Here is a 26,796-nt window from a genome sequence, read left to right as displayed (position 1 = left end):
ATTAAGACAGTACTGATGAAACAACTATGAAGTAGCCTCGACAGTGTCCTGACCTGAATATTATTAAGACAGTACTGATAAAACAACTATAAAGTGGCCTCGGATGTTTCTAGAAAACCTAGTAAGAGCTTGATTGATAGTCCAGGTGTGTCTGATTGGGGTTGGAACTAAACATGGCTGGACGCCGGCCCTCCAGGACAGAGTTTGGACACCCCTCGTTTAGAGTAAAGCGGTGCAGAGCTGGGGCTCTCCAGGAATTGAGTTTGAGACCTATGGTGTAGGTATTGAACAGAATACATTGTAAATATATATATATATATATATATATATATATATATATATATATATATATATATATATGTGTGTGTGTGTGTGTGTGTGTGTGTGTGTGTGTGTGTGTGTGTGTATATATATATATATATATATATATATATATATATATATATATATATATATATATATATATATATATATATATATACATAAACACACATTAGCATGTATTTATCTATCAGTTGAGCATCTTCTATTTTTCTATAGAAACAAAATCAGGTCTTCTATCTGAAATATATTCAACCCTTTTCTCCATTTTCCCAAAATGTGTTTATTTTTAATGTAATAAACATCATTCACTGCCATTATAAGAAGCACCAAGTTCTACTGAATAGATAAAATGTTTTACTCAATACAAAAAGTCTCCTACATCGTTGAGGGCCCGCGTGTGAGTGAGTGAACTTGAACTTTAATTTCGGTGTGAACTACCCCTTGAAGTGCTGCAGCTCCGCTCCGGCAGGCAGCGCCAGTGAGCAAACTGTCCGTCAAGGCGGGCACGCGCGAGTTCAGCCGGCTTTCAAACCGGAATGTGTGTGAGAGAGAGCTTCAGTCAGCGTGTTTAACCATGGAGAACCGGATTAAACGGCCGAGAGTGGACGGAGAGTGTGTGAAATCCATCAATAACGGAGAGTTTGATCGCTGGGACGTCGAAGACACGGTGGCGTATCTGCGGAGAGAAGGACTGCAGGAATGGGCGCAGATATTCAGAGGTGATTTATCAATAACACTGATCAGCAGCTGATCGATAACACTCCTTCAACTGACAAGAGTATTATTATGATAGATTTACTACAGTATGACACTGTTATGGGCATTATTTGTTTTTGCTATTAAATGTATTCTGCCTTAATTATCCTGTCATATACTTTCTCCTAAACTTAACACATAATCCATTCGACTGAGGTAATAACGTTGGTTTTATATTCGTACATACATACATTTAATAAAACAGTAAAGCAGCATTTAAAAGGGGGAATACACATTAATAATAATGTGGTGTTTTTATGAGTTATGAGATAATATTTTTTTTGAATATTGTGTCTGTAAGAATGACTAAAGAACAACATCAGCACTATGCCGTTGACTGTCAGCAGTGTTGTACTCCGATAGTCAATGGCTGATCATATGATTTGCCTGTTTAGAGTTTAACAACAATACTTTTCATTATATTAAGAAGGTGAAAGTGCGAATATAAAACTTACTTTACCCCTGTTTTGCCATAGAGGTGAAGTTGGTTGTATATTGGAATATTCAGACATTCTCCTTAATAATATAATGTCAGAAAAGTATTGTAAATAAGGAAATCATATTAGCAGTAAATGACTATCAAAGTACAGCATTGTTCACAGTCAATTAGACAGTGTTAATGTTGTTTACAAGTCATACTTGCATGCTAATTCAGATCCAATATTCAGAGTAACATGCTAAACAATATAGAGACTGCTAAATGAACCAGTGTGCCAATATAAAACCAACTTCACCTCTATCTGATGTAATTAGCCTGTTTCTGAAACTGGGCATTTTGGTGAGTTTAACGAAAAGCATAAACTTGATGTAGTTGTACCACACATTAAACAGTTCACTTTAATTGATCTAATCAGTGTTGTATTGAAATTAAATCTATTTCAGGGTATCTGCTGGATCTTAAAGTCTTAAAATGTCTTAAATCTCATAAACTAGGCCTTGAAAAATCTTAAATCTACTGAAATATTGTGTTGTAGTTGTTAAATCTTTTTAAAACAGGTTTTACTTTTCCTTTGTTCATGTATAGCTACGCAATCTGGCCAAAACCCATACAACCACCGACAATTAATCTCAGTACAACTTTCAACTTTTTATTTAAACATTGAATTTTTAACTCTATTTACAATAATGGTTTATTTATAATATAATTAATAAATATAATATAATAATTTTCCTTACACTAACATTTGTTTTAAAGTTCTCACTGTATGTACTGCTGAGTCTGAACTATGTTTTCTATTATTAAATTATAATTATTGTATTATTAAATTTGTTAAATTATAGTCATTTTTTGATGGGACAGTGAAAATCCTTTCCAACTGGGATATTTAAAAAATTCTCAGAATTTATCCCTGTATAAGTCTAAAATTTAATTCATAATAGACTTAAAAATGTCTTAAATTTAACTCGGTGAAACCTGCAGCAACCCTGCTATTTATTTATTTAAATGTATATCTTCTGTAAGTAAGGGTTCCTTTCATGAAACTCAAGTCACTGTCATTAATTGTCATAACTCTATTATAATTTTTTTTTTTTTATCAATTTAAGTTAATATATACACATTTCAGAGGGGGTGCATTTTACGGCCAGGGTGTGTTTCTTGGCACAACACCCCAATTGATATTTGCACTTAACTGAAAGCTGAACCGAATCATTAGTGGTGTAACTTTAGAGCAAAGCTAGCTTAGTAACTGAATGTGTCTTAAACTGATCTTCTGCAACAGCAGGAATGAATGCTGAAACAGCATTCCTGATTATCAGTTATTGATTTCTCACTGTAATCTGGAGCAGGTTTATCCAGACGGACCAGTGTTGTGCCGAGAAACGCACCCCTGCCGCAAAATGCACCCCCTCATAGACTTTCATTAACATTCTCAATCTAAGTTCTTGTTGTAACACTGAGCCTGAAAGTCTTTTACATCTGTTTTGTACTGGAAACAGGTTTCAGGGTTAATTTTTATTTATTTATTTTATTTATTCATTTTACAAAATAATTAACTTTAATGAACCCATGATTATTTTTATGAATCCTAAAACGGGCTGTGATACATTCGATAATGCTTTAAAGTTGATAATTTTACTTGGGAAGTTTCACATACACAAGACAAAAGTAATGTCTATTACTCCCTTCTTTCATTTTTTCTGTGAAGATTTAAAAATGTTTTATATATATTTTAAAAGGCTATAAAAACATCTCTAATAATGAAAAAAAAAATCTGTACAGTCTAATAATTTAAATATGATGGATCCCCCATATAAGTAATGTAATATTTTTTTATTTAATGTATGTTCTGCATCACTGAGTAAGTTTTGTATGACTGTTACATAATGTTATCTTATAATCCTGTATGCTTGTCAGTTATATGCTTCAATAAAAAAAAAAAAAAACATTCTCAATTTACATTTAAAAGAAAAAGTATGGGTCATAATTGATTAAAACCTAAAATGGTTATTATTTTGATGGATAAAGCAAGGACAAGAAGTGAAGCACATTTTAAAACGCACTAGGTTTACAAATAATTTCACTCATTTTCTTTGCAGCTTAGCCCTTTTATTAATCAGGGGTCGCCACAGTGGAATGAACTGCCAACTTATCCAGCATATGTTTACACAGTGGATGCTCTTCCAGCTGCAACCCAGTACTGTGAAGCATCCATACACACTCATTCACTCTCATATACTACGGCCAGTGTAGTTGATCAGTTCCCCTATAGCGCATGTGTTTGGACTGTGGGGGAAACCGGAGCACCCGAAGGAAACCCACACCAACACGGGGAGAACATGCAAACTCCACACAGAAACACCAACTGACCCAGCTGGGACTACAAGTATATAATACAAATAAATTTACAATTGTCCCAATGTTTCTGGCCGTCCTGTCACATATGCATTAAATTGAACATAAAATGCGTGTAATGCACCTTTGAGGCTGACTCAGAGGAAGTGACATTATTAGATGAAGGAGAAGCTGACAGTGATTAAGGATGTTCTGTCATTGAATTGTATGCTTTTATGTTTGTTTTTGTATGATATTTTGAGGACAACAAGCTTAAGTCAGGTCCTGCCACTTTTTTACAAGTGAAAAATCTACATTTCTGTTGGAATGCTACATTAATTAAATGCTACAAGAGCAAAAGGCATTACATATTAAATTTGTTCAACTTTAGCTGACAGAGAAAATCTAAGAAATTAACCTAAGCTTTAACCCTAATACTATCAAGCAATGAAAGCTAAAGAATATTGCTGTAGGTTAGGACAAAGAACGGAGAGCATTCATTCCTTACAACCTTATTGTTACACTGTTGTTTTAAAGCAGCAACATTTTCAATGAAGAAGGATTCACAAGCATTACCTATGCTAACCCTTCTGAAATACAGCTTTCTAAAAGCAAATCCACACCCTTTGCAATTGCTTCAAAACAATAACAAATTATACTGGTTTAACTGGTAATTGAAAGTACCAAATGTTCAGAAAACATCAGGGTTATTGCACAAGACTCTGCTGTAAACAAGTTCTTTTATTATTACATATTTTTTTTATGATAGCTTTCTGTAAAAAATAATAATAATAAAAAAAATCTGTTGTGGCAGACAACACAATTTCAGATAAAGGTGTCAAATCAGCTGTAAAATATTCACAATACTATTCCCTATAATGCAGAAAGCTTGTTTTTCCAGTTTGTGCCTTTATTGTTTTTATACACAGTACTGAGTCTGTATCTTCAATATGCTGAATACACCTAAATTAATTTAATTCTGTCACTGTTTAAAATACAGATATCAAACCAAGTGTGAAATATTCAGAATATTAAACTCCATAATGCACAAGACTTGTTTTTGTTTACAGTTATTGTTTTATATTTGGCAAAGAATCCATTTTTCAATATGTTGAATACACTGTAAACTTTAATAAAATTAATCAAACTCTAACACAGTTGGAGATAATGATACCTAATCAACGCGAGAAATAATTTGACCTATTGAAGACTGTAATAATAATGATAAAACATACAATCCACCTAAAGCTTGATTACTTACTTCAGTGTGTTTGGATATTGTTGGGGAAAAAAAAAAAAAAAATATATATATATATATATATATATATATATATATATATATATATATATATATATATATATATATTTATATATATATATATATTTATATATATATATATTTATATATATATATATGAAATTGAAATATTATATAAATTAAAAATGTATACTTTTCTCTAAAGATACATGACTTTATTATTCTTTCAACGAATGTTTATGAATTATATTTTCACTGTTATCGTTATTGGTGGTGTATTTTAAGCCCTTAATGCCAATTTAATATTATTATATTATAATATTTTATAACATATGAAAACAAATTTTACTGGACTGTTCTGCTTTTAATGATTCCAGAAGGCTTTTATTATGAAATGAACTCTCTTAATGATAATTTAAGCAAAGTGACGGCAAGAAAAATTTTAGTTTTTATCATGTATTAACGCTAAAAATCTTGTTTAAATTATGTATTTGTTTGTTTGTTGTTTTATTATTGAAATGTTCTTGCCATTAAAACAGTTGCTGACATGGCATTCAATAAAAATACATTGCATTATTATGACATATATTGCCTCTGAATTGCTCATTTGTTATTGCAACGACAGGTTTAATCAAGTGTATGTTTTTATTTTGTGGTTTGGCAGATAATGGCATAACAGGAGCAGGCCTGCTGTGTCTGACTGAGGCGCATTTGGAGAAGATGGGGGTTTCGTAAGTGTTGATAGGCACAAGATAATCAATATATGGACTCATCGCACAACTCATATTCATGAGCTCAATTATTTTTGGTGATGCAATATATATCACCCATACATGAAAACAAATTCTAGCAACATTTCAGCTGATTGTGTAACATTTCCATGTCTGTTGGAGGTGTCAGTGTCAGTATAGTTAATAAAACACTGTAGTATTTACTGTAAATTACTATAGTATATTCTTTTGTGGGTGTCTGACAGCTGAAAATAGATCTGGCAGCAAATATCACAGCCTCTGTTACTTTATTGTTAACATTTATTATTATTTGTTTAGGATATGTGTTTTTACATTCTGAGATTGAGGCACACTCTGACGGGCACAAGGGAACGATGGGTTGCAAGAACTAGCTCATTTGCATTAAAAGCAGTGACAACAAAAACAGCTACAAGATACTCAGAGCTGAAAATTCCACCATTCTGAAAGGTATAATAAATAATCTGAAAGGTGATTTGAGCTGAAACTTTACAGATGCATTCTGGAGACACAAAAGACTGATCTTACATTTTGAAAAAGGTGGTAAATAGGTGCCCTTTAACATGCATCACAGGGCAGTTTTGAGTGTTCTTGTGGACGGAGATTATTTTAAAAAGGAAAGTGAGGAAAACTGTTTATAAATATACATGTTTACATGTGCTGAATATAAGTAGTGTTGTGTGTCCTCCTGCAGGCCTCTGGGAGCACGGCTGCACATCCTCCACTGCCTGCAGAAGCTCAGCCAGATCTCCACTGAACCCATGAAGGTCTGAATCTTCCAGAAAAACACAAAGCATGTCTTTAGAAAGTGTGTTTGTTTGTCAGAGCTGTGATGTTTGTGTATTTCAGGTGTTTAATGACCCCATCCACGGCCACATTGAGCTGCACCCGCTGCTGCTGCACTTCATTGACACTCCTCAGTTCCAGCGGCTCCGTCACATTAAGCAGCTCGGAGGAACCTACCTGGTGTTCCCCGGGGCGTCCCACAACCGATTTGAGCACTCCATAGGGTACGTTCACAGCCGAGAGCCCTCTGCATTAAACCTGCTGGTCAACGTTTAATTCATCCTTCCAGTCTGAGAACTGCAGGTCATCATCATACGGTGCTCTGCATAGGATGAGTGATGTGGACCTACAATTATATCATGATATTTTCTGGTATTCATTGTGATCATTTTAATGATGTATCCACTGAGAGACAAAAAAAAAGTCTAGTATCTTTAGAGAAATCAAGTATGAATAGTATCAATATAAAATATATATATATATATATATATATATATATATATATATATATATATATATATATATATTTGTTGGGTAAATTTTTGCAGATATATTGCAAATAATAAAAATAACACCGCTTGAAAATGAATATTTCTGTCCATTTCTCGGAACAGAACTGCTTTATAACTATTAAATTAGGAGTTTGGTCTCCAAACATCTTTAGGAATTGAAAGAAAATGCATGTTCATTTCATTTCAGGGTGGGTTATCTGGCCGGGTGTCTGGTGAAGGCTCTCAATGAAAGGCAGCCCGAGCTGTTCATCACAAAGCAAGACATTCTGTGTGTGCAGATCGCTGGATTGTGCCATGATTTGGGTGAGTAACATTCATTCAGTTTCCTTCGGCTTAGTCCTTTACTCATCAGGGGTCGCCACAGCGGAATGAACCGCCAACTTCTCCAGCATATGTTTTACACAGCGGATGCACTTCCAGCTGCAACCCAGTACTGGAAACACCCATTCACACACACACTCATACACTGCGGACAATCATCATTTCCCCTATAGCGCATGTGTCTGCACTGTCGGAGAAACCGGAGCACTCAGAGGAAACCCACGCGAACGTGGGGAGAACATGCAAACTCCACACAAACGCCAACTGACCCAGCCGGGACTTAAATCGGCAACCTTCTTGCTGTGAGACGACAATGCTAACCACTGTGCAGCTGAGTAATATATTATCTGAAATCCAAGAACGTCTCATCATGCAGCTTCTGTCCTTGGATGCAGAGGATCCTAAAGGTGTGTCATTCTGGACTCATACAGCTGAAGTTTAATCCAGTGGTGTAGTCCTAAAAAAAAAAGTGGTCTACTATTACACCCGACCCAAATTTTAAATGAAAGTAGGCAAAGAAACGACTAAATGTTTCTTTGATTTATGAGATATATATATATATATTTATTTTATTTTATTTATTTATTTTTTATTTTTTAATGATGATAATGAAAATTTGCATTTTTTAGGAAAACTTTCCATTTTAAAAGAAAAAAAATTAACAAATTTGTTGGTTTTAAAGGTAGATGCTAATAGTCTAATCCTATTTAATGATTTATGTTAAAGCTAATAGTGCCCAGGCTGCATGTATACAGTATGTAGGGGGCGGAGAATGGTGCAATTTAAACAAACTGCACCAATTGCATCAAATTAAGATGCGAGTTAAAAAAACATTTGTTATAGGCCTACAGTTAAATGGGAATTGAATACACATAAATTATTGAAGTTTAATCAGAAAAAGAAGTGAGGGTATACACAATTATTGATCCTCAGAAGTGTTTATACTCAAACAGCTCGTGGAAAAAGTAAGCCTACTGAGTATACATGGTTTAATCAATGCAACAGTTAAAGTCATAATAAACTGAACGCTGCAGGGGTTTTTTGATGTTTTTTTGGTGTGCATATCTAACGGACAATCAGATACAAGTTATTATATACAGACATAGTTAATGTGCAGTTATACAGCATATAAGTGATGACTGTACATGTTTAATGAAGTGTATTTGTGTATGTGATGTCCAAATATGTATGTGTAATAAAATATGGCAGTGCTGGAGGTTTTGCGACTGAAGTAGATGCATAAACACTCTTCAATCCTCTTCTGTCTGTCGTCCAGGTCACGGCCCGTTTTCTCACATGTTTGATGGCATGTTCATCCCTAAAGCCCGACCTGCTGACAAGTGGAAGGTAAGGGACTTCTCCGTGTTCTTAGATCTCTGCCAGATGTTATGAAATAAAAACAGAAACTAAAACTGTAAAGAGTTGTTAACTACAGCTTTCAAGAACTTGTGTTAGCTTGTTCAAACCTGTCCTGAAGATGTTCGTTTCTTGGGAATATTTCTACTTGTTTATTGAAATGTATTCTTTCAGCTCTGCGTGTGTGCTTGCAATGCTTGTACTTTCCCCCCCGGTCTTATGATTTAGATCAGGAGGTTGTGTTTAAATAAATAAACATAATATTTTTACCAATATATTTTAATAATTTTACCAAAATAATAATACTGAGCTGAATAAGATCATATCACGCATCATTTACTCTGCACATCTGATCAGCAGAGAATGCAGGAGTTTAAAGGTCCAGTGAAATTAAAGTACTGTTTTTCAGATGTTAGCATCAGTCTGAGTCTCCAAAACAGTGACGAAATTCACTTCTAGAAGATGTAAACCAGATATAAACATGTAAAGTTTGCAGTTTGTCTCTTCCGCCTTAATGGATCAGTGTTTTATTTACGTCTTCGCATACTTTAGGTCCTCATCAAATCTTCTGACCAATCAGATGCTCTCTAATGTCTGACATGCTCCGCCCTTTTATTCTCATTGGCTGTTTGTTTGATGTGATTGAGCTCAACTACTCTCACTGGCAGAGCTGTGAGAAAAAACTACAAGCTAGTTGCCGCCAATAGCCTAGTGGTTAGTGCGTCGACACATAGCACCAAGGTGCTCACTGCGACCTGAGTTCGATTCCCGGCTCGAGGTCCTTTGCTGATTCTTTCCCCTATCTCTGCTCCTCACACTTTCCGGTCTTTAAAATCTCCTCTGTCGTATCCCAATAAAGGTGAAAACCCCTAAAAAACTACAAGCTATTGGCTGTTTTTAAAAGGGGAGGGGCTGCTTTATGCCTCCCTCATGTTTCAGTTGAGATTACATCAAACATGGAATAAATAAATGCACACTTTACACCACTTCACAGGAGCTTTACTGAGTGTTTTCTGCTGTTTCAGCATGAGATAGCCTCAGTGCAGATGTTTGATCACCTGGTGGAGGTAAATGGACTGGAGGCGGTCATGCTTCACCATGGGATGAGGCTTCCTGAAGATCTGATCTTCATCAAGGAGCAGATCGCTGGACCGCTGGAGAGCGCCGTGCTGGACCAATCGGTGTGTGTTTCTGTATATGCATATATGCAAAGAAAACAAATCTAATTAGTTTAAAAATGAAGTAATAAACTGAAATGATGCAGGGAAAAGGTGTTGAACACATGAAGAAAGGAAGGTGTAGTTGGGCAGTGAAAGCCCAGACAGCAGCTGAAATCTGTCAGTAGTTCTTCAGCAAGCCTCTGCCCTTCCTCAGTGTAAATGAAGATCAGCTGCTTCAGTCCAACATCTACATCAGCAGGAGGATGAAGATGAAGCCAGGGTGGACATTTCAGCAAGACAATGATCCAAAACACAGCCGAGGAGACTTTCAGATGCTTTCAGAGAAAGACAATCAAGCTGTAGAATGGCCCAGCCAATCACCTGAGCCGAATCCAATAGAGAATACAGAATACAGCTCAGATCTGATAGACGAGACCCACAGAAGCATCAAGATTTACACACTCTGATGAAGACTGAGAGAAACTCACACCTGAGCACTGCAGGAGGCTTCATTCTCCATATGAGAGACGACTTTCAGCTGCAGCACCACAACAGCCTTTATATACAGTATTAAACACAGTTCAGCAGTTCAGCTCTTTCTCCTTCTGGCATTACAGTGTTTTTACACACAACTCATTTCTCAGTTGTTGTAAGTTTATGTTTGCATTATTTGCGTTTTTACCAAAATCTGCTTCAATTCCATGTCAGCAGCTCCTTTAGAGATATTATTCCCTGGAAAAACTTGACAATGTGTTCAATACTTATTTCCCTCGCTGTGTATATAGTCTTGTCTAGTCTTCGAGCTCTAACACTGAAAGTAAGGCTCATATTTCCTCTTTTCCCCCAGCAGTGGCCGTATAAGGGCCGGCCGGTGGAGAAATCCTTCCTGTACGAGGTCGTGGCAAACAAGAGAAACGGCATTGATGTGGATAAATGGGATTACTTTGCGAGGTGAGCTGCATCTCTGCGAGTTCATGATGATGATGATGCTGTTTAATCATTTCAGCATCACTAATACGCGGATGTGTTTTGTGTGCAGAGATTGCTATCATCTGGGAATCCAGAATAACTTTGACTATCAGCGCTTCCTCAGGTTCGCCCGCGTGTGTGAAGTTAAAGGAAGGAAGCACATCTGCACCAGAGACAAGGTTAGGGTTGCCACCCATCCCTTGAAATATGGAATCGTCCCGTATTTGAGAATGAAATTGCGCGTCCCGCTTTGAATCAATACGTCCCGTATTTTTATAATTCTTTATTAAAGGGTCACGAAACACCAGAACACATGTGTTGAGCTGTTGACAGTGGTATATGTGTCCCACACTGCTAAAAACACTATAAGGACACCTTTATTTCACTACAAAGTGTAAATTGGTTGTTTTTGCGTTATTTCAAGCAAATTCGTACTTCCGGTTTGAAACGAATTTTTGAAGCTGCGTCACGGTCATGAGATAATAGCGTGTATTCCAGCGTGCAGACTGAGCGTCTGTGCCAGAGTGAGTCTTATTACGTCTTACAGTGTGCTGCATTAATGCATGAGTAAAGCTTGGTTCAAACCAATCAGCACGCTTTATTGTGCAACTTCATTAATATTCATTACTGTCACAGTGTTTAGACGACAGAGACGCCACGTTGTGTTGGCAAAACAAGCGTGAAGTGTTGCTTTTATAGTTTGCTGCAGTGAAGTTTTGTTTTCATTTTCTCTCTGTGAGAGCTCAGCTGGAGTCACGTGTGGATTAACAGTGTACGCGACGCTTGACAACAATAAATACGTGTCTAAGGAGGATTATTGTTTACCTGAGAGCTGTTCTCATCTGCAAACGCTGAGATCCGGATTCGCTTGTAGTCTCCTCTTAATAAAGACGCGGCTCTAGTTGCTGGTGATTGTTCTGTCTCTACAGATTTGGTGAGCGACCAGTGCTCTTTGTTTATTCAGTTTGTTCGTACTAAGTTAACTATTGCACCGAGTGTAAACATGTTAGCACCACAACCAAACTATAACCTTGTGTAGGGTTTTAACCGCATTTTGTGACCGGAATAACACACGCGGCTTTCTGACGCTACCTGCCGTGTGCATCTCAGTTTTCTGGAAATGCGGAGGTTTTTTTTTCTCTCATTCGCCGTGCGGTATCAAACATTGCATGAAAAATACACGCTTAGAGCAGCTCCTCGAATCAAATATCTCGTTTGTCGCGAGGGACATGAATGAATTCCCTGAATGAAAGTGCCAAACTGCAGTTAAAGTCCAACATTTAATAATTTGGCAAATAATTCCACTACAGATGTCCATGTAGGTTAAACACCATCACTTTCTCCTGTGTGTGTGTGTATTTTGACTGAAACTCGCGCGTGCCCAAATAGACACTCACACACCCTCCCACTTTAGTTCCTCCGACACTCCCCCCTAAACAAAGCTGGACACGCCCACTTTTCTGACTTTTTCCAAAGTAGAGGAGTGAAAACACCCTGCTGAAACGAGGGGGTTTCATGGCCCTTTAAAAGTAGCTTTTCATGCAAATCATCCCACACGCATTTACTCGTCCTACTTTTGATTGGGTAATACTTGATGTCATTGTAAGTTTGATTGGTCTTTGTCCAGTGAGGAGGGCGGGTCTTCTAAGCAGAGTCTGTCAAGTCTTGACAGCGAGTAATGGTAAATGCTTCTCCAGGTAACCCTCCGCGTCTTAAAATTTCACAGTTTAAACGCAAGCGACTGCAAAAGTACCGCAGATAGTGGGAGGGAACAGATACCTGGCTGCAGATTGTTAGGAATTATTATTAAGCTACTGCACGATTTGTCGGAGAGCGTTCTCTGTGGCCCATGCGTCTGTGGGACAACACGCCTCTGGAGAGCAGCATTCCCGCAATGACAGCTCGCAGAAATCAAAGCAGTCAGACTGTTCTCCGCGCCCCAAATCTCTCCCGAAGCAGACATGGTAATGAGTGTGACCTAGTCTGTGAAAATCTAGCTGGAGTTTTTTTTTGTAATTTACTGTTTTCTACATGAATTAAAGACCAGTCTGTGAAAATAATAATAATAATATATGTATTTAATATTCAATGAGTAAAACAATATCAACAGCTGTGATCACAGGGAAGTGAATGGCTACAGTCAAACCTTATCTCACAATTAGATGTGGCCTGGTTTTCACACAAATTGTAAAAATGTTGTAAATACAATGTAAGTGGATCATTTCCCAATGTAATATTATGATTTGTTTGTTCAGGTTAAGTCAGGCACAGAAGCATTAATTTATTACATGAAGCATTTTATTTAAAACATTAATAAACAACATAATGAAAAATAAACTAGTTAATTGCACCTTTCCATATTTTTAAATTAGAAATAGGCTATGTGAAAACTACTACACTGTCAAATTAAACTTTAATTGTTCATTGAACTTATGTTAAACAGACTTAAAACAGCTTACATAACTTATACAATTAAGATAGAACATGATTAACTTCAGTAAATCAGACACACCCGGGCTAGCTACTCAAGCTCTTACTAGGCTAAAAAACATCCGTGCAGGTGTGTTGAGGCAAGTTGGAGCTAAAATCTGCAGGACACCGGCCCTCCAGGACTGAGTTTAGACACGCCTGCTCTACAGTGTCCACTAATGAGTGTCAGAGTTTCACACTAATCATCAGCCTCTCTAATTGTGTGTTTTTCCTCTGTTTTTGCTCCTCACAGGAAGTTGGCAATCTGTATGACATGTTCCACACCCGCAACTGTCTGCATCGCCGGGCGTATCAACACAAAGTGGGGAACATCATCGAGACCATGTGTGTGTTATCAGCTTTCACAACACACACACTGCAACACATGCTTTCATTGCTCAGAGATCATGTCTTGTGTCTAGTCCACATATCTGCACACTCTTACAGCACAAAAGGACTTTCCTGACAAGTAAAATGAGTCAAAATGAAGTGAGTTTTTCCTTAAAACAAACAAAACAAGAGTATTCTGAAAATGAATTAAGCTGAACTGCTGAAGTGCCTTTAATACTTCATATAAAGGCTGTTTTGGTGACTCTCATATGGAGAATGAAGCCTCCTGCAGTGCTCAGGTGTGAGTTTCTCTCAGTCTTCATCAGAGTGTGTAAATCTTGATGCTTCTGTGGGTCTCGACTATCAGATCTGAGCTGTATTCTGTATTCTCTATTGGGTTCGGCTCAGGTGATTGGCTGGGCCATTCTACAGCTTGATTGTCTTTCTCTGAAAGCGTCTGAGAGTCTCCTCGGCTGTGTTTTGGATCATTGTCTTGCTGAAATGTCCACCCTGGCTTCATCTTCATCCTCCTGCTGATGTAGATGTTGGACTGAAGCAGCTGATCTTCATTTACACTGAGGAAGGGCAGAGGCTTGCAGAAGAACTACTGACAGATTTCAGCTGCTGTCTGGGCTTTCACTGCTCAACTACACCTTCCTTTCTTCATGTGTTTAACACTTTTTCCCTGCGTCATTTCAGTTTATTACACAGAACTTTAATTGTGAACAAATTAGATTAGTCTTATTTGCATATCTGGTTTTCTTTAGTTGCTACCAACATCAAGTCAACAGCACCTTTAGAAATTCTGAGAGAAACTGTGATGTGTTCAACACTTATTTTCCTCGCTGTATTTGGACTAGAAACAAGACAAATCATTTTTGCAGTTCACTATTCATCCTTTTAGCTTTTACTGAATTGTGTTCTGTGATTGGCTGTGTCAGGATAACAGAGGCGTTTTTAAAGGCTGATCCTCATATCCAGATCCAGGGCTCTTCTGGCAGGATCTTCACCATTTCTTCAGCTATAGAAGACATGGAGGCCTACAGCAAACTCACAGGTACGCTTTCCTTTCACAGGGTTTGTGTTTCTTTTTAAAGCCTTTTCTAGACAAGCGTTACGGCCCAAACCCAAACACTGGCTCATTTAAATGAATCAATAATCATAAGCAGAACATATAAAAGTGACTTGAATCTCAATTTGACCTCCTCGTCTGTATTAATCATTCAATCATTCATATTCCTTCAGCTTAGTCCCTTATTTATCAGGTGTCGCCACAACGGAATGAACCGCCAACTATTCCGGCATATGCTTTAATGTGTTAAAATGAAGTGAGTTTGTCCTTAAGACAAGCAGAATAATCTGCCAACGGGGGAAGTGGAGTGATATTGTATTCATTTGAATCGAGATCATTCTGCTTCCCCCATTGTCAGGATATTTTGCTTGTTTTTATGAAAAACTCGCCTCATTTTGACTCATTACTTCAGAAAACAAGAGAATATGTGTTGCTTGTCTAGAAAAAGCTTCTATTTGGACTGGAAGCAGGACTAAAACTCTGTCTGCAGTGTGCATTCTGGGTATTGCTGTATTTGATGTCGGTCCTGCTTTTCAGATCATATCTTTGAGCAGATTCTCTACTCGTCTGGGCCGGAGCTGTCCGAGGCTCGAGCCATCCTGCAGAACATCATCTGCCGCCGGCTGTACAAGTGTGTGGGGCAGACCACATCCGAGACCAACGTGGACGTCTCACAGGTCAGAAATACTAGAGCAGGGGTGTCCAAACTCTGTTCTGGAGCGCTGGTGTCCTGCATAGTTTAGCTCCAACTTGCCTCAACACACCTGCACGGATGTTTCTAGAAAGCTTAGTAAGAGCTTGATTAGCTAGCCCAGGTGTGTCTGATTGGGGTTGAAACTAAACTTTGCAGGACACCGGCCCTCCAGCACCAAGTTTGGACACCCCTTTACTAGAGTTTTCCAGATCTTGGTATTCTAGCACAGTTAAAGACAGCATATGTACCGTTGGGTTGTGTTTTCATCCACTCTTATCTTTCCCTGTGCTGCAGCAAATGGCATGATTTTTGGTGATAAATCTTATTTTGACACATATTTTGGCAAAATGCTTTTAAAATTTCCCAAAACTCACAGCAATACTTGCAAATTGACTTCCCTTTAGTTATGTTGGTGCTGTTTTTGCCCCATTGACTTCCATTATAATTAATTTATTGATTGCAAAGCCATGCATTCTTGAGTGTTTTTGCTTTTCCCTGTTGGGATTAAGATGTGAAGTGTGTCATTTTCACTGGTGATCATCACTTGTCTGCATTAACCCTTTAGATCGGCCTGTGCTGAAGAGTTTCCCACTTCTATATGGAGTTCAGTGGAGTAAAACAGCAGATTTTAGTGAGTGTGTGTGCAGAAATAAACCTACTGTGTTTACACTGCTATGCTGATGATACCCAGCTATACCTCTCTTTTCACCCTGATGATCCCTCGGTTCCGGCTTGCATCTCAGCCTGCCTGTCAGACATTTCACACTGGATAAATGATCATCATCTTCAGCTTAACCTCACGAAAACAGAAATGCTTGTAGTTTTTGTCAACCCGACTCTACACCATAACTTTTCAATCCAGATGGACGGGGCAACCATTACTGCATCCAATATGGTGAAAAGCCTTGGAGTAACGATTGATGACCAACTAAACTTCTCTGACCACATTTCTAGAACTGCTCGATCAAGCAGATTCACACTCTACAACATCAGAAAGATCCGACCCTTCCTATCTGAACATGCAGCTCAACTCCTTGTTCAAGCTCTTGTTCTCTCCAGAATGGACTATTGCAACTCTCTACTAGCCGGGCTTCCAGCTAACTCTATCAAACCTCTTCAGCTGCTCCAGAACGCAGCAGCACGAGTGGTCTTTAATGAAGCTAAAAGAGCACACGTCACTCTGCTGCTCATCCGTTTGCACTGGCTGCCAGTTGCTGCTCGCATCAAATTCAAAGCTCTGATGTTTGCTTACAAAGCGACTTCTGGCTTTGCTCCTTCTTATCTGCTCTCACTTCTGCAGATGTATGTGCCCTCCAGAAACTTGCGTTCTGTGAATGAACGTCGCCTCGTGGTTCCATCCCAAAGAGGGAAGAAATCACTTTCCCGAACTCTCGCGTTCAATCTGCCCAGTTGGTGGAATGAACTCCCTAACTGCATCAGAACAGCAGAGTCACTCACTGTCTTCAAGAAACCACTAAAAACTCAACTATTTAGTCTCCACTTTTCTTCTTAATCTGCAATCGCCTCTCTGACTCCACCGCTAACTGCACTATAGAAAAAAAACACAATAATAAATAAATAAATAAATAAAATGACTAATGTTTTGCTTCTTCCACTTTACACACCTGAAACTTGCCTACAGCACTTATTCATTGTTGCTCTTATAGTTGTGTAAATTGCTTCCTTGTCCTCATTTGTAAGTCGCTTTGGATAAAAGCGTCCGCTAAATATAAATGTAAATGTACTAAAGTCTTTAATCTCCTCCAGGAAAAGCTGCTGGACTGGGCGAAGGAACTGGCCCGCTCCAAACCCACCGGCACTGAGGGAAACCTGATCGCTGAGGACTTCGTCGTCAGTGTACGAGACAACAGATCCTCAACTTTCTCATTTCAGGATTCATTGTTACACATGACTAGATAAAAGTGCACAAAGTGTTTATGAGGGGTTTGTGTGTCAGACTCCACTGACAGTCGTCTGCTCTTTAGGTCATTCACATGGATTATGGGATGAAGGAGAAGAATCCCATCAACAACGTCCACTTCTACTGTAAGAATGATCCCACCAAAGCCATCAAGATCCACAAGAAACAGGTAGACCGCATGCATTCATTTATGCACATTTAACAAAAACATACAGAAGCATGAGACAAAACAAACCACATACAATATCCAGTCCAAGTAAAATACTGAGATTACAGATGCCTTCACCCACCCCTACTGCAATTAATAAGCAAATGGGAAACTGGAGATGGAATTATCAGCAGACATGTGGCAGTCTGTTTCAGACAATACTCACTCATCTTCAATTTCAGTAGCGCTTGTTGGTGTTAGTGTGGAGCGTGTTACCCTACACTGAGCTTTTAAACGCAAAGATAAATCCAACTTTCTATGTTCAAATTGATTTTAAAGGTGCTGTTAAATTAAAATAACATTTTTTAGATGTTAGTATTAGTGTGCGAGTCTTCAAGGATATCTGTAAGCCAGTGTGCTACAAAAACACATTTGGAAGATATAAAACTGATATACACATGTAATCATATCACAAGAAACCATTGATCCATTTAGGCAGAAGAGACCAAGTTTGCAGTTTGTCTCTTCTACCTAAATGGATCAATGATTTCTTCATACTTAAGTTTCTCGTCAAATCTTCTGACCAATCAAATGCTCTCAAGTGTCTGACATGCCCCTGGCCCTTCTTCTTCTCATTGGCTGTTCATTTGATTCGCTTTAGCCACTCTCACTGGCAGAGCTGAGAGGAAACACACTATTGGCTTCTTTTTTAAAAGGGAGGAGCTACTGTATGCCCCGCCCTCTTTTCGTGTTTCAGTTGCGATCAGTTCAGATCATCTGTGTGGATTGTATAGGCTGATGATGTTGTATTGACTCTCCTGGTGTCATGGAACAGGTGTCTAAACTCCTGCCGGAGCGCTTTGCAGAGCAGCTGATCAGGGTTTACTGTAAGAAGACTGATGACAAGAGTCTGGAAGCAGCTAAAAAGTACTTTGTGCAGTGGTGCATGGACAGAAACTTCACCAAACCACAGGTAACGCTCCCTCCTTCACTGCTCCCTTTATTAAAGATTGCTTAATCCTTATTTTTGAAGCTGTTAGTTGACCGAAACAGTGCTGTTTTAAAATGTAAAAGTAGAAGAAATGTGGCAAATCCCTGTGCTTCACTTTTCTGTTTCGTTGAGTGTCTTCAGTAAGCAATAAAACCATTGTGGGCTTGTTTACATTGGCAGAATTCCACTAATCAGAGTAAAGTAGTGCCCCAAATTTATTCTGCTTAATGCCCCTGAATCTACAGGGCTGGTCCTGCATACGAGCATGATTTCAGTCAGTGAAACTCGAGGATTTTGACATTAGTCCTACATGAGAGGTGATGTGTGTGTGTGTGTGTGTGTGTGTGTGTGTGTGTTTCAGGATGGAGATATCATTGCTCCAGAACTCACTCCACTGAAGCAGGACTGGCACGCTCGTGAGGATGAAGACGAAGAGGAGGAGGAGAAACACAGACAAAACCAGACTCTTCCTCACCACACGCCACAGAGGACTGGGAGGAACGTAAAGGTCGACCTTTTTCAGGCTCGAGGAGAAACAAAACTCTGAATAACACTGCAAAACATACTTCACACTCAGAGTTGGCGTCCTGTTTCTGCTCTAAATATTGAAGAGTTCTGAAATCAAGAAGCTTTTTCTGGACAAGCGAGACACATTGTGTTGATTTGAGAAATATTGAGTGAAAATGAAGAGAGTTTTTCATTAAAACATGCAGAATAATCTGTGGAATAGTGTTATTGCACAGCGAAAACTACACAAACGCACTCTATTGTCAGATTATTCTGCTTGTTTTACGGAGAAACTCACTTTATTTTGACTCATTATTCCTGAAAACAGCTCTAGATGTCTTGCTTGTCCAGAAAGGGCTTCTTGATTTGAGAGTTTGTTGATATCTAGACTATAAACAAGACCAGGTAATGAAGCCGTGTTCCGGCATTGATGATCAGCCCTCAGGGATCTGGGTGAAATATACAGCGTTGACAGATCAGCAGACGCCTGCACTTGCTTTTATTTGTCTGCTTGAACATCATGTTGATCGGCAGGGTTTTTACGAGGAGCGCCACTCTTCATCATCTGCTCCAGCATCATGTGTTCAGCAGAGGAGCTTTACATCTGCATCTATCTCTATTGTTTTAAACTATTACTCTTGTTTTAATCAGGGACTGGCTGTTACATCGCTCTCTCTCGGCTCCTGTAGTGCTGAAATGTGACGACACATCAGTGTTTGAGCTCAGTATATATTTATATTTTATGCCTGAAGTGTTTCTGTGATCTCTTGCTCTCTTCCTGTTCATCAATATAAACATACAAAGAGAGTGTGTGTGTGTGTGTGTGTGTGTGTGTGTACTTCTGTGTGTGTGTTTCCCCTAAACTAAGTAATCAAAAGCCATGTCCAGCAGTCTGCGTGTGTGTGTGTGTGTGTGTGTGTGTGTGTGTGTGTGTGTGTATTTATTTATTTTCTTGATGCATGTATGGTTTCCTCCTGCTTTGTGTTGTGAGATTCTCTGATATCCTCCAGGGAGTCACTGAGCTTGATAAAGGGACAGTATTGTGAGGCGGTACAGTAGAGGACTGCTGTTCTTGTTGTTTTCCTCGAGAATTCTTCCCTCCGCTGTAAATATAAGAGTTGTTCATCTTGCAATAAATGCTCACAGACTGTGATGTTTGAGCAGTCCTGCGAGTGCTCATTAATGTCAAATCACTGTGTTTTCTGTTGTGTTTAATACAACACTGATTACACTGTACAAATGCAGGATTCTTCCAGGCCTGGCTCCAGCTTTGAACTTAAGGGTGGGCCAAGAGACATTTCAAGTGGGCCAAAAATTTATTTATTTATTTATTTAAATATATATATATATAAATATTTATATTTAAATTTAAATATATATATATAGAATAAATGTAGAATAAAAGCAGATGTAGATTTAATATTTTTTGCACTTTATTTCAACAAAGATATTTTACCATAATTTTGTTTTTGTTTGGCATCTGTAGCTGCCAGTCATTTGACCTTTTTTTAACGATTTTATTTATTTTTTACAGAGCAAGTAATTACAATTCATAACATTAATTTTATGTTATTTTAAATGTACTTAAAAACAGGAAAAAACACTGTGTAAATAATTTTATTGTATAAAACAGACAAATTGCTGTAATTTCTCAATTATATAGTACATAAAATAACAGGAAAAATACTGTATAAATAATAGTGTAATTTCCCTGTGTTAAAAACAAAAATGTCAATAATTTGTCTTTAAAGATTAAGTACATAAAATAAAAGTCAAACTGTTAATTTAGAGAGATTGTCATTTTACTAAGTTCTACATTTAATTTAAAATGAAAAAATATTACTGTAAAGAAATTAGATATATTTTCTGTAAAATTAGTTTTTTTTTACAGTGTACTTACCCTAATTACCCTAGTGAAGCCTTTACATGTCACTGTAAGCTGAACACTAGTGTCTTGAAGAATATCTAGTCTAATATTATGTGCTGTCATCATGGAGAAGAGGAAACACATCAGTTATTAGAGATGACTTATTAACACTGTTATGATTAGAGATGTGCTGAATAAATCTCTCCGTTAAACAGAAATTGGGGGAAAATAAACAGACTTCATATATATATATATATATACATATATATATATATATATATATATATATATATATATATATATATATATATATATATATATATATATATATATATATATAGCATTGTTACGGTCAATTCAGTTACAGTTTAGTAACTACCCATAAGGATTTTTCTTGAACATATAAAGGTAAACTGACTAGAATAGACACTAAACTGCATTTTATGCTTGAGATGCATCAATGCATTTTATTGGAAACACTCAACTAGTTTCAATCCACTTTTGCACACTCTGTCTTAAAAGACCTGAGAGAAATGGGAGTAATCAATGCTATTTAATAGCACATTTTACCCCCATAAAATAGTACATTTTATTCAGCTTTTCATACCACACACACTCCCATTATATTTAAAACTGTTGAATAAAAAGCTTTCAAATCCATTTTATAAACATAATTCCCATTGTATAATCTCCAGAGTGTGTTACTACCCCACACTATTAGCTGAAGTACACCTCACTCCTGTTTGACACTAAACTGCGCGTTCTCTGCTTGAGCTACAAACAAAACATCGACGCCATTTAATAGCAGACACTCATAACTAGTTTCAATCCAATTTTGGACACACTGTCTTAAAAGACCTCAGAGATATAGAGAGAAATGTAAAGACTGAGACCCGGAGTGTGTGTGAACGGTGTGAACTGATGCCCGCCCCCCCACTGCCCCTTTATCAGCCGCCGGACTGACCCACACCGGCACTGGGCACCGTACCGAGGAGAGGACAGGAGCCATGGTCGTGTTCTCAGCACTGCATTTACTCTATTTCTTACTGTTTCTAACATCCACACTCGGCCAGGTAAGATGCGCTTTCTGTGGGGAATTCTCTTCATAACCTGCCGCTCGTTGTTTGGGCTTCGCTATAGTCCGTTACTGTGGTGAATATGGTGCTTATGGTGACAGTGCTGGTGCTGTTCTGAAGTACATGCGATTTCAGACCCGATATTCAACAATATCATCTTATAACTCAAAACATTCGTATTAATATGTATTAGAAGTTGTTTATCCTGCTTTTATATACTGTTTTATTTATTAAAACCATGTTTACCTTTAATTAAAGCAACCTGCAGGCTGGGAATTACTGTGTATTGCGCATTGTATTAGCTCACATTAATGAAATATGAGCATTTATTAAATGTATTTTAGTGTGCTTTTTAGTTTTGTTTGCATGCATAAAACTGTGAAGCCTCCAAATATAACTAACGTTGATGTAAAAGCGAATTAAACTCCTGCATGACTGTTTATTTATCTATTTTCATGAATAAATCTGGTCGAGTTATGGCTACTTAATTATCCACTTCAGAAAATTTCCTTAATATATAAGAAAATAAACAAACATCAGTGACATTTAAATGAGTGCTAATTTAAAATGGCATAAATAAATGTATTAATTACATAATAAATATAAATATCAGGTAACCAGGTTCAACTCTTTCTGCAATGTGGTTGTCGGACAAAGGCTTTCTTTGTGAGGACGCTTTGTGTGCATTCCTGCATTATGAGCTGAGCTGTTTATTTGGCAAGTATTATTAATTATATATATTATTTTATTTCATCTTGTATATGTGAAGCTGAGGCCGGGTCCGCGCGGAGCTCCTGGGCTGCCGGGGCCACCAGGACCCCCAGGGAAAGATGGCATCGATGTGAGTACATCCATGAAGTGGATTCAAATCCCATACATCTTTAACTCTATTTAATTATTAGTTACTTGTTTTAAAGAAAAATGAATGCATTTACATGATGACAATAGACATGTTTATAAGAGAAATACCTGTGCAATATTAATCCCTTTCTCAAATATTTTGCAACCAAATGTTCACAGTGTTTCCTCTAATGTTTATTCTTCTGGAGAAAGTCTTGTTTGTTTTATTTGGGCTAGAATAAAAGCAGTTTTTAATTATTTTAAAATAAATTTTAAGGCCAATATTATTAATAAGCAATATTACAAACCACTGTTATACGATGACTTGCCTAATTACCTCCCTAATTACCCTAGTGAAGCCTTTACATGTCACTGTAAGCTGAACACTAGTGTCTTGAAGAAGATCCAGTCTAATATTATGTGCTGTCATCATGATGAAGAGAAAATAACTCAGCTATTACTAGTAATTAGTTATTAAACTATTATTAAATGTAATGATCTTCTCTCTGTTAAGCAGAAATGAGGGAAAACATATATAAATGAATGATAGATATATATATATATATAGCACTGGAATGTTTAGGCAGGCAGTGTTGTTGCAGGCTACGGGTTGTGAGGAGAACCTGTGAGGAATTTCAGCATGTAAACGGTGAAAGCGCTGAATGTTTCCTCAGTAAACGAGAGTCAGGTTTAGTGCGGGTGACAGAGAGCCCATTCATTCAGCCTCAGATCAAACAGTGCGTCTACAGTTCCCCAAACCCCCTCCTGAACACTCAGATATTCACCACCCGCAGCCAAAGAGCGCAGAAAGCTGGAGATGTTTGTGATGATGAATCTACACGGTTAAAATACCCCTAAATGAGCAGCGTTCTGTGTTTTGTGATTGATGTTTCACGCATTTATTTCTGCTTTTGAGTTGCATTATGGGATCTTGATCTTTCTAGTAACTTTTAACCTTGAAAAGTTGTCAAGAGTGAGCTGTGCAGTGCTGCATAGTGTGTGCTGGTGCTGTATATTACTCTACAGAAGCCTTGCAGCACATGTTCTGCTATTCTACACTCTTATTCCTCTACATATGATCTCTTATATTATTTCACACCACTAAAATGTCAGTAAAAGTCTCTTTGTTAAACTGTAGAGTTGAATTATGAGCATCAGGAGTGGACAGAGCAGAGATCAACATCCCATAATGCAGTTCACCACCGCTAATAAACACAAGCTGTTCATCATCAGAGATTGTTCACAGTGTAGTTGTCATTTATCTGAGCAGGTTTGCTTATTAAACTCATTGATTGTGTTGTTTGTCTCCTGCACAGGGTAAAACAGGCCCTGCTGGACTTCCCGGAAAGCCTGTGAGTAAATCTCCTGATGAAAAATCCTCTCATAAACCATAAATACAAGCCACGCTTCAGTTAAATGCGCAATTCACACTGTTATCCAACCATTCACCAGAACTTTTAGCTCAGTAAACTAATGATTATCTGCTTGTCAGTGGGAAAGACTGTAGTATACACAAGACATGTCACTCGTATTCTTTGAATGGAGAAAAGTCTAACTATTAATATGGCAAATGAAGCCCGCCTTCTAGTACAGGAACCAATCAGCGGTCACTATATGTCGAATATAGCCCGCCTTCTAGCAAAGAACCAATCAGCGGTCACTATATGTCGAATATAGCCCGCCTTCTAGTACAAGAACCAATCAGCGGTCACTATATGTTGAATATAGCCCGCCTTCTAGTACAAGAACCAATCAGCGGTCACTATATGTTGAATATAGCCCGCCTTCTAGTACAGGAGCCAATCAGCGGTCACTATATGTTGAATATATTCTTCCCTCTAGTACAAGAACCAATCAGCGGTCACTATATGTCGAATATAGCCCGCCTTCTAGTACAGGAGCCAATCAGCGGTCACTATATGTTGAATATAGCCCGCCCTCTAGTACAAGAACCAATCAGCGGTCACTATATGTTGAATATAGCCCGCCCTCTAGTACAAGAACCAATCAGCGGTCACTATATGTCGAATATAGCCCGCCCTCTAGTACAAGAACCAATCAGCGGTCACTATATGTCGAATATAGCCCTCCTTCTAGTACAAGAACCAATCAGCGGTCACTATATGTCGAATATAGCCCGCCCTCTAGTACAAGAACCAATCAGCGGTCACTATATGTCGAATATAGCCCGCCTTCTAGCAAAGAACCAATCAGCGGTCACTATATGTCGAATATAGCCCTCCTTCTAGTACAAGAACCAATCAGCGGTCACTATATGTCGAATATAGCCCGCCTTCTAGTACAAGAACCAATCAGCGGTCACTATATGTCGAATATAGCCCGCCCTCTAGTACAAGAACCAATCAGCGGTCACTATATGTCGAATATAGCCCGCCTTCTAGCAAAGAACCAATCAGCGGTCACTATATGTCGAATATAGCCCTCCTTCTAGTACAAGAACCAATCAGCGGTCACTATATGTCGAATATAGCCCGCCTTCTAGTACAAGAACCAATCAGCGGTCACTATATGTCGAATATAGCCCGCCCTCTAGTACAAGAACCAATCAGCGGTCACTATATGTCGAATATAGCCCGCCTTCTAGCAAAGAACCAATCAGCGGTCACTATATGTCGAATATAGCCCTCCTTCTAGTACAAGAACCAATCAGCGGTCACTATATGTCGAATATAGCCCGCCTTCTAGTACAAGAACCAATCAGCGGTCACTATATGTCGAATATAGCCCGCCCTCTAGTACAAGAACCAATCAGCGGTCACTATATGTCGAATATAGCCCGCCTTCTAGCAAAGAACCAATCAGCGGTCACTATATGTCGAATATAGCCCGCCCTCTAGTACAAGAACCAATCAGCGGTCACTATATGTCGAATATAGCCCGCCTTCTAGCAAAGAACCAATCAGCGGTCACTATATGTCGAATATAGCCCTCCTTCTAGTACAAGAACCAATCAGCGGTCACTATATGTCGAATATAGCCCGCCTTCTAGTACAAGAACCAATCAGCGGTCACTATATGTCGAATATAGCCCGCCCTCTAGTACAAGAACCAATCAGCGGTCACTATATGTCGAATATAGCCCGCCTTCTAGCAAAGAACCAATCAGCGGTCACTATATGTCGAATATAGCCCTCCTTCTAGTACAAGAACCAATCAGCGGTCACTATATGTCGAATATAGCCCGCCTTCTAGCAAAGAACCAATCAGCGGTCACTATATGTCGAATATAGCCCTCCTTCTAGTACAAGAACCAATCAGCGGTCACTATATGTCGAATATAGCCCGCCTTCTAGTACAAGAACCTGACTGACATTTTTCCGGGGGAGGGGCTTGGACCTGATGTGAATTTCTGCAGATTTTTTATGACTCAAATGTTTAGAAATGAAACTAAAGACACCGTTGTTGATTAATGTACTTGTTTCATAATGTGAAATGTGATCGTAGGCTTGGCAAGCAATTTTAGAGAATTTGATGTTTCCCGATTTAAACAGAACGCCTGAACATACCGCCCGAGAGGTGTTTCAAAGAGGGCCGCCAAGTGAAATGACTTGCCTTTAAGGGACTTTGTTAATAGTTAGTAACGTAAGGGTTGAGGTGTTGGGTATATGCAGAAGCATGCTAATGGGACTATTAATTTGCCAGTAACCTGGGTTAAGTGCTTCCGTATACTTGATGCGTTCGCTGTTGAGATATTCTCTAAAACTACAGGAGGCGGTCAAAAAAAAAGAAACACCGTAAAATCAGATGCATAAACATAAAGGCGGGAGGAACTGCGTCAGATCATTAACATCCTTTACGGTTTTTTAATCACGCTTGGTTGCATCTCTTGCTTTTGTTCATATCTCAGACAGTTCTACCTCTCGATGTTTATTAAGATATTAATGACAACCGAACAT

At 38.2% G+C, this 26,796-nt stretch overlaps 2 protein-coding genes across 5 annotated transcripts in view; both read left to right on the top strand.

Annotated features, from left to right (window-relative positions):
- The first annotated feature begins 808 nt into the window (after window positions 1–808).
- On the top strand, window positions 809–20,286 carry samhd1 (SAM domain and HD domain 1). 4 transcript variants are annotated; one of them, XM_073938420.1, is made up of 17 exons: window positions 882–1,043; window positions 5,776–5,842; window positions 6,161–6,310; window positions 6,555–6,627; window positions 6,710–6,870; window positions 7,346–7,461; window positions 8,756–8,826; window positions 9,861–10,016; window positions 10,846–10,946; window positions 11,035–11,143; window positions 13,687–13,778; window positions 14,705–14,820; window positions 15,373–15,512; window positions 17,297–17,386; window positions 17,515–17,619; window positions 18,434–18,571; window positions 18,951–20,286. In XM_073938420.1, exons 4-17 carry the CDS (start codon window positions 6,622–6,624, stop codon window positions 19,134–19,136), a joined length of 1,587 nt encoding a protein of 528 aa, XP_073794521.1. In that variant the 5' UTR covers window positions 882–1,043; window positions 5,776–5,842; window positions 6,161–6,310; window positions 6,555–6,621; the 3' UTR covers window positions 19,137–20,286. The 4 variants fall into 4 exon arrangements, with proteins under 4 accessions (NP_001153405.1, XP_073794521.1, XP_073794520.1 ...); XM_073938419.1 differs by having other exon boundaries at window positions 10,843–10,946; NM_001159933.1 differs by lacking the exon at window positions 6,161–6,310 and having other exon boundaries at window positions 809–1,043; window positions 10,843–10,946; window positions 18,951–20,020.
- Window positions 20,287–21,938: 1,652 nt separating this feature from the next.
- col9a3 (collagen, type IX, alpha 3) overlaps window positions 21,939–26,796 on the top strand; it is a 29,240-nt gene continuing 24,382 nt past the window's right edge. The window contains exons 1-3 of the mRNA NM_001305573.1: window positions 21,939–22,036; window positions 22,809–22,880; window positions 24,196–24,231. Coding sequence (NP_001292502.1) covers window positions 21,971–22,036; window positions 22,809–22,880; window positions 24,196–24,231 — 174 coding nt within the window. The 5' untranslated portion in view covers window positions 21,939–21,970. The remainder of the gene's footprint in view (window positions 22,037–22,808; window positions 22,881–24,195; window positions 24,232–26,796) is intronic.

This window comes from Danio rerio, chromosome 23, assembly GCF_049306965.1.
Source record: "Danio rerio strain Tuebingen ecotype United States chromosome 23, GRCz12tu, whole genome shotgun sequence".
Classification (NCBI taxonomy): Eukaryota; Metazoa; Chordata; class Actinopteri; order Cypriniformes; family Danionidae; genus Danio; species Danio rerio.
Note: the sequence above shows the minus strand (reverse complement) of the source record. Positions and strands in the feature narration are given on the sequence as shown.

Excerpts from the sequence above, each read along its gene's own strand:
- samhd1 (NM_001159933.1), top strand. The coding sequence starts at position 899 with ATGGAGAACCGGATTAAACGGCCGAGAGTGGACGGAGAGTGTGTGAAA. Across the intron at positions 1,044-5,775 it reads ATGGGCGCAGATATTCAGAG|ATAATGGCATAACAGGAGCA; the intron begins GTGATTTATCAA and ends GTGGTTTGGCAG. Across the intron at positions 6,628-6,709 it reads TCTCCACTGAACCCATGAAG|GTGTTTAATGACCCCATCCA; the intron begins GTCTGAATCTTC and ends TGTGTATTTCAG.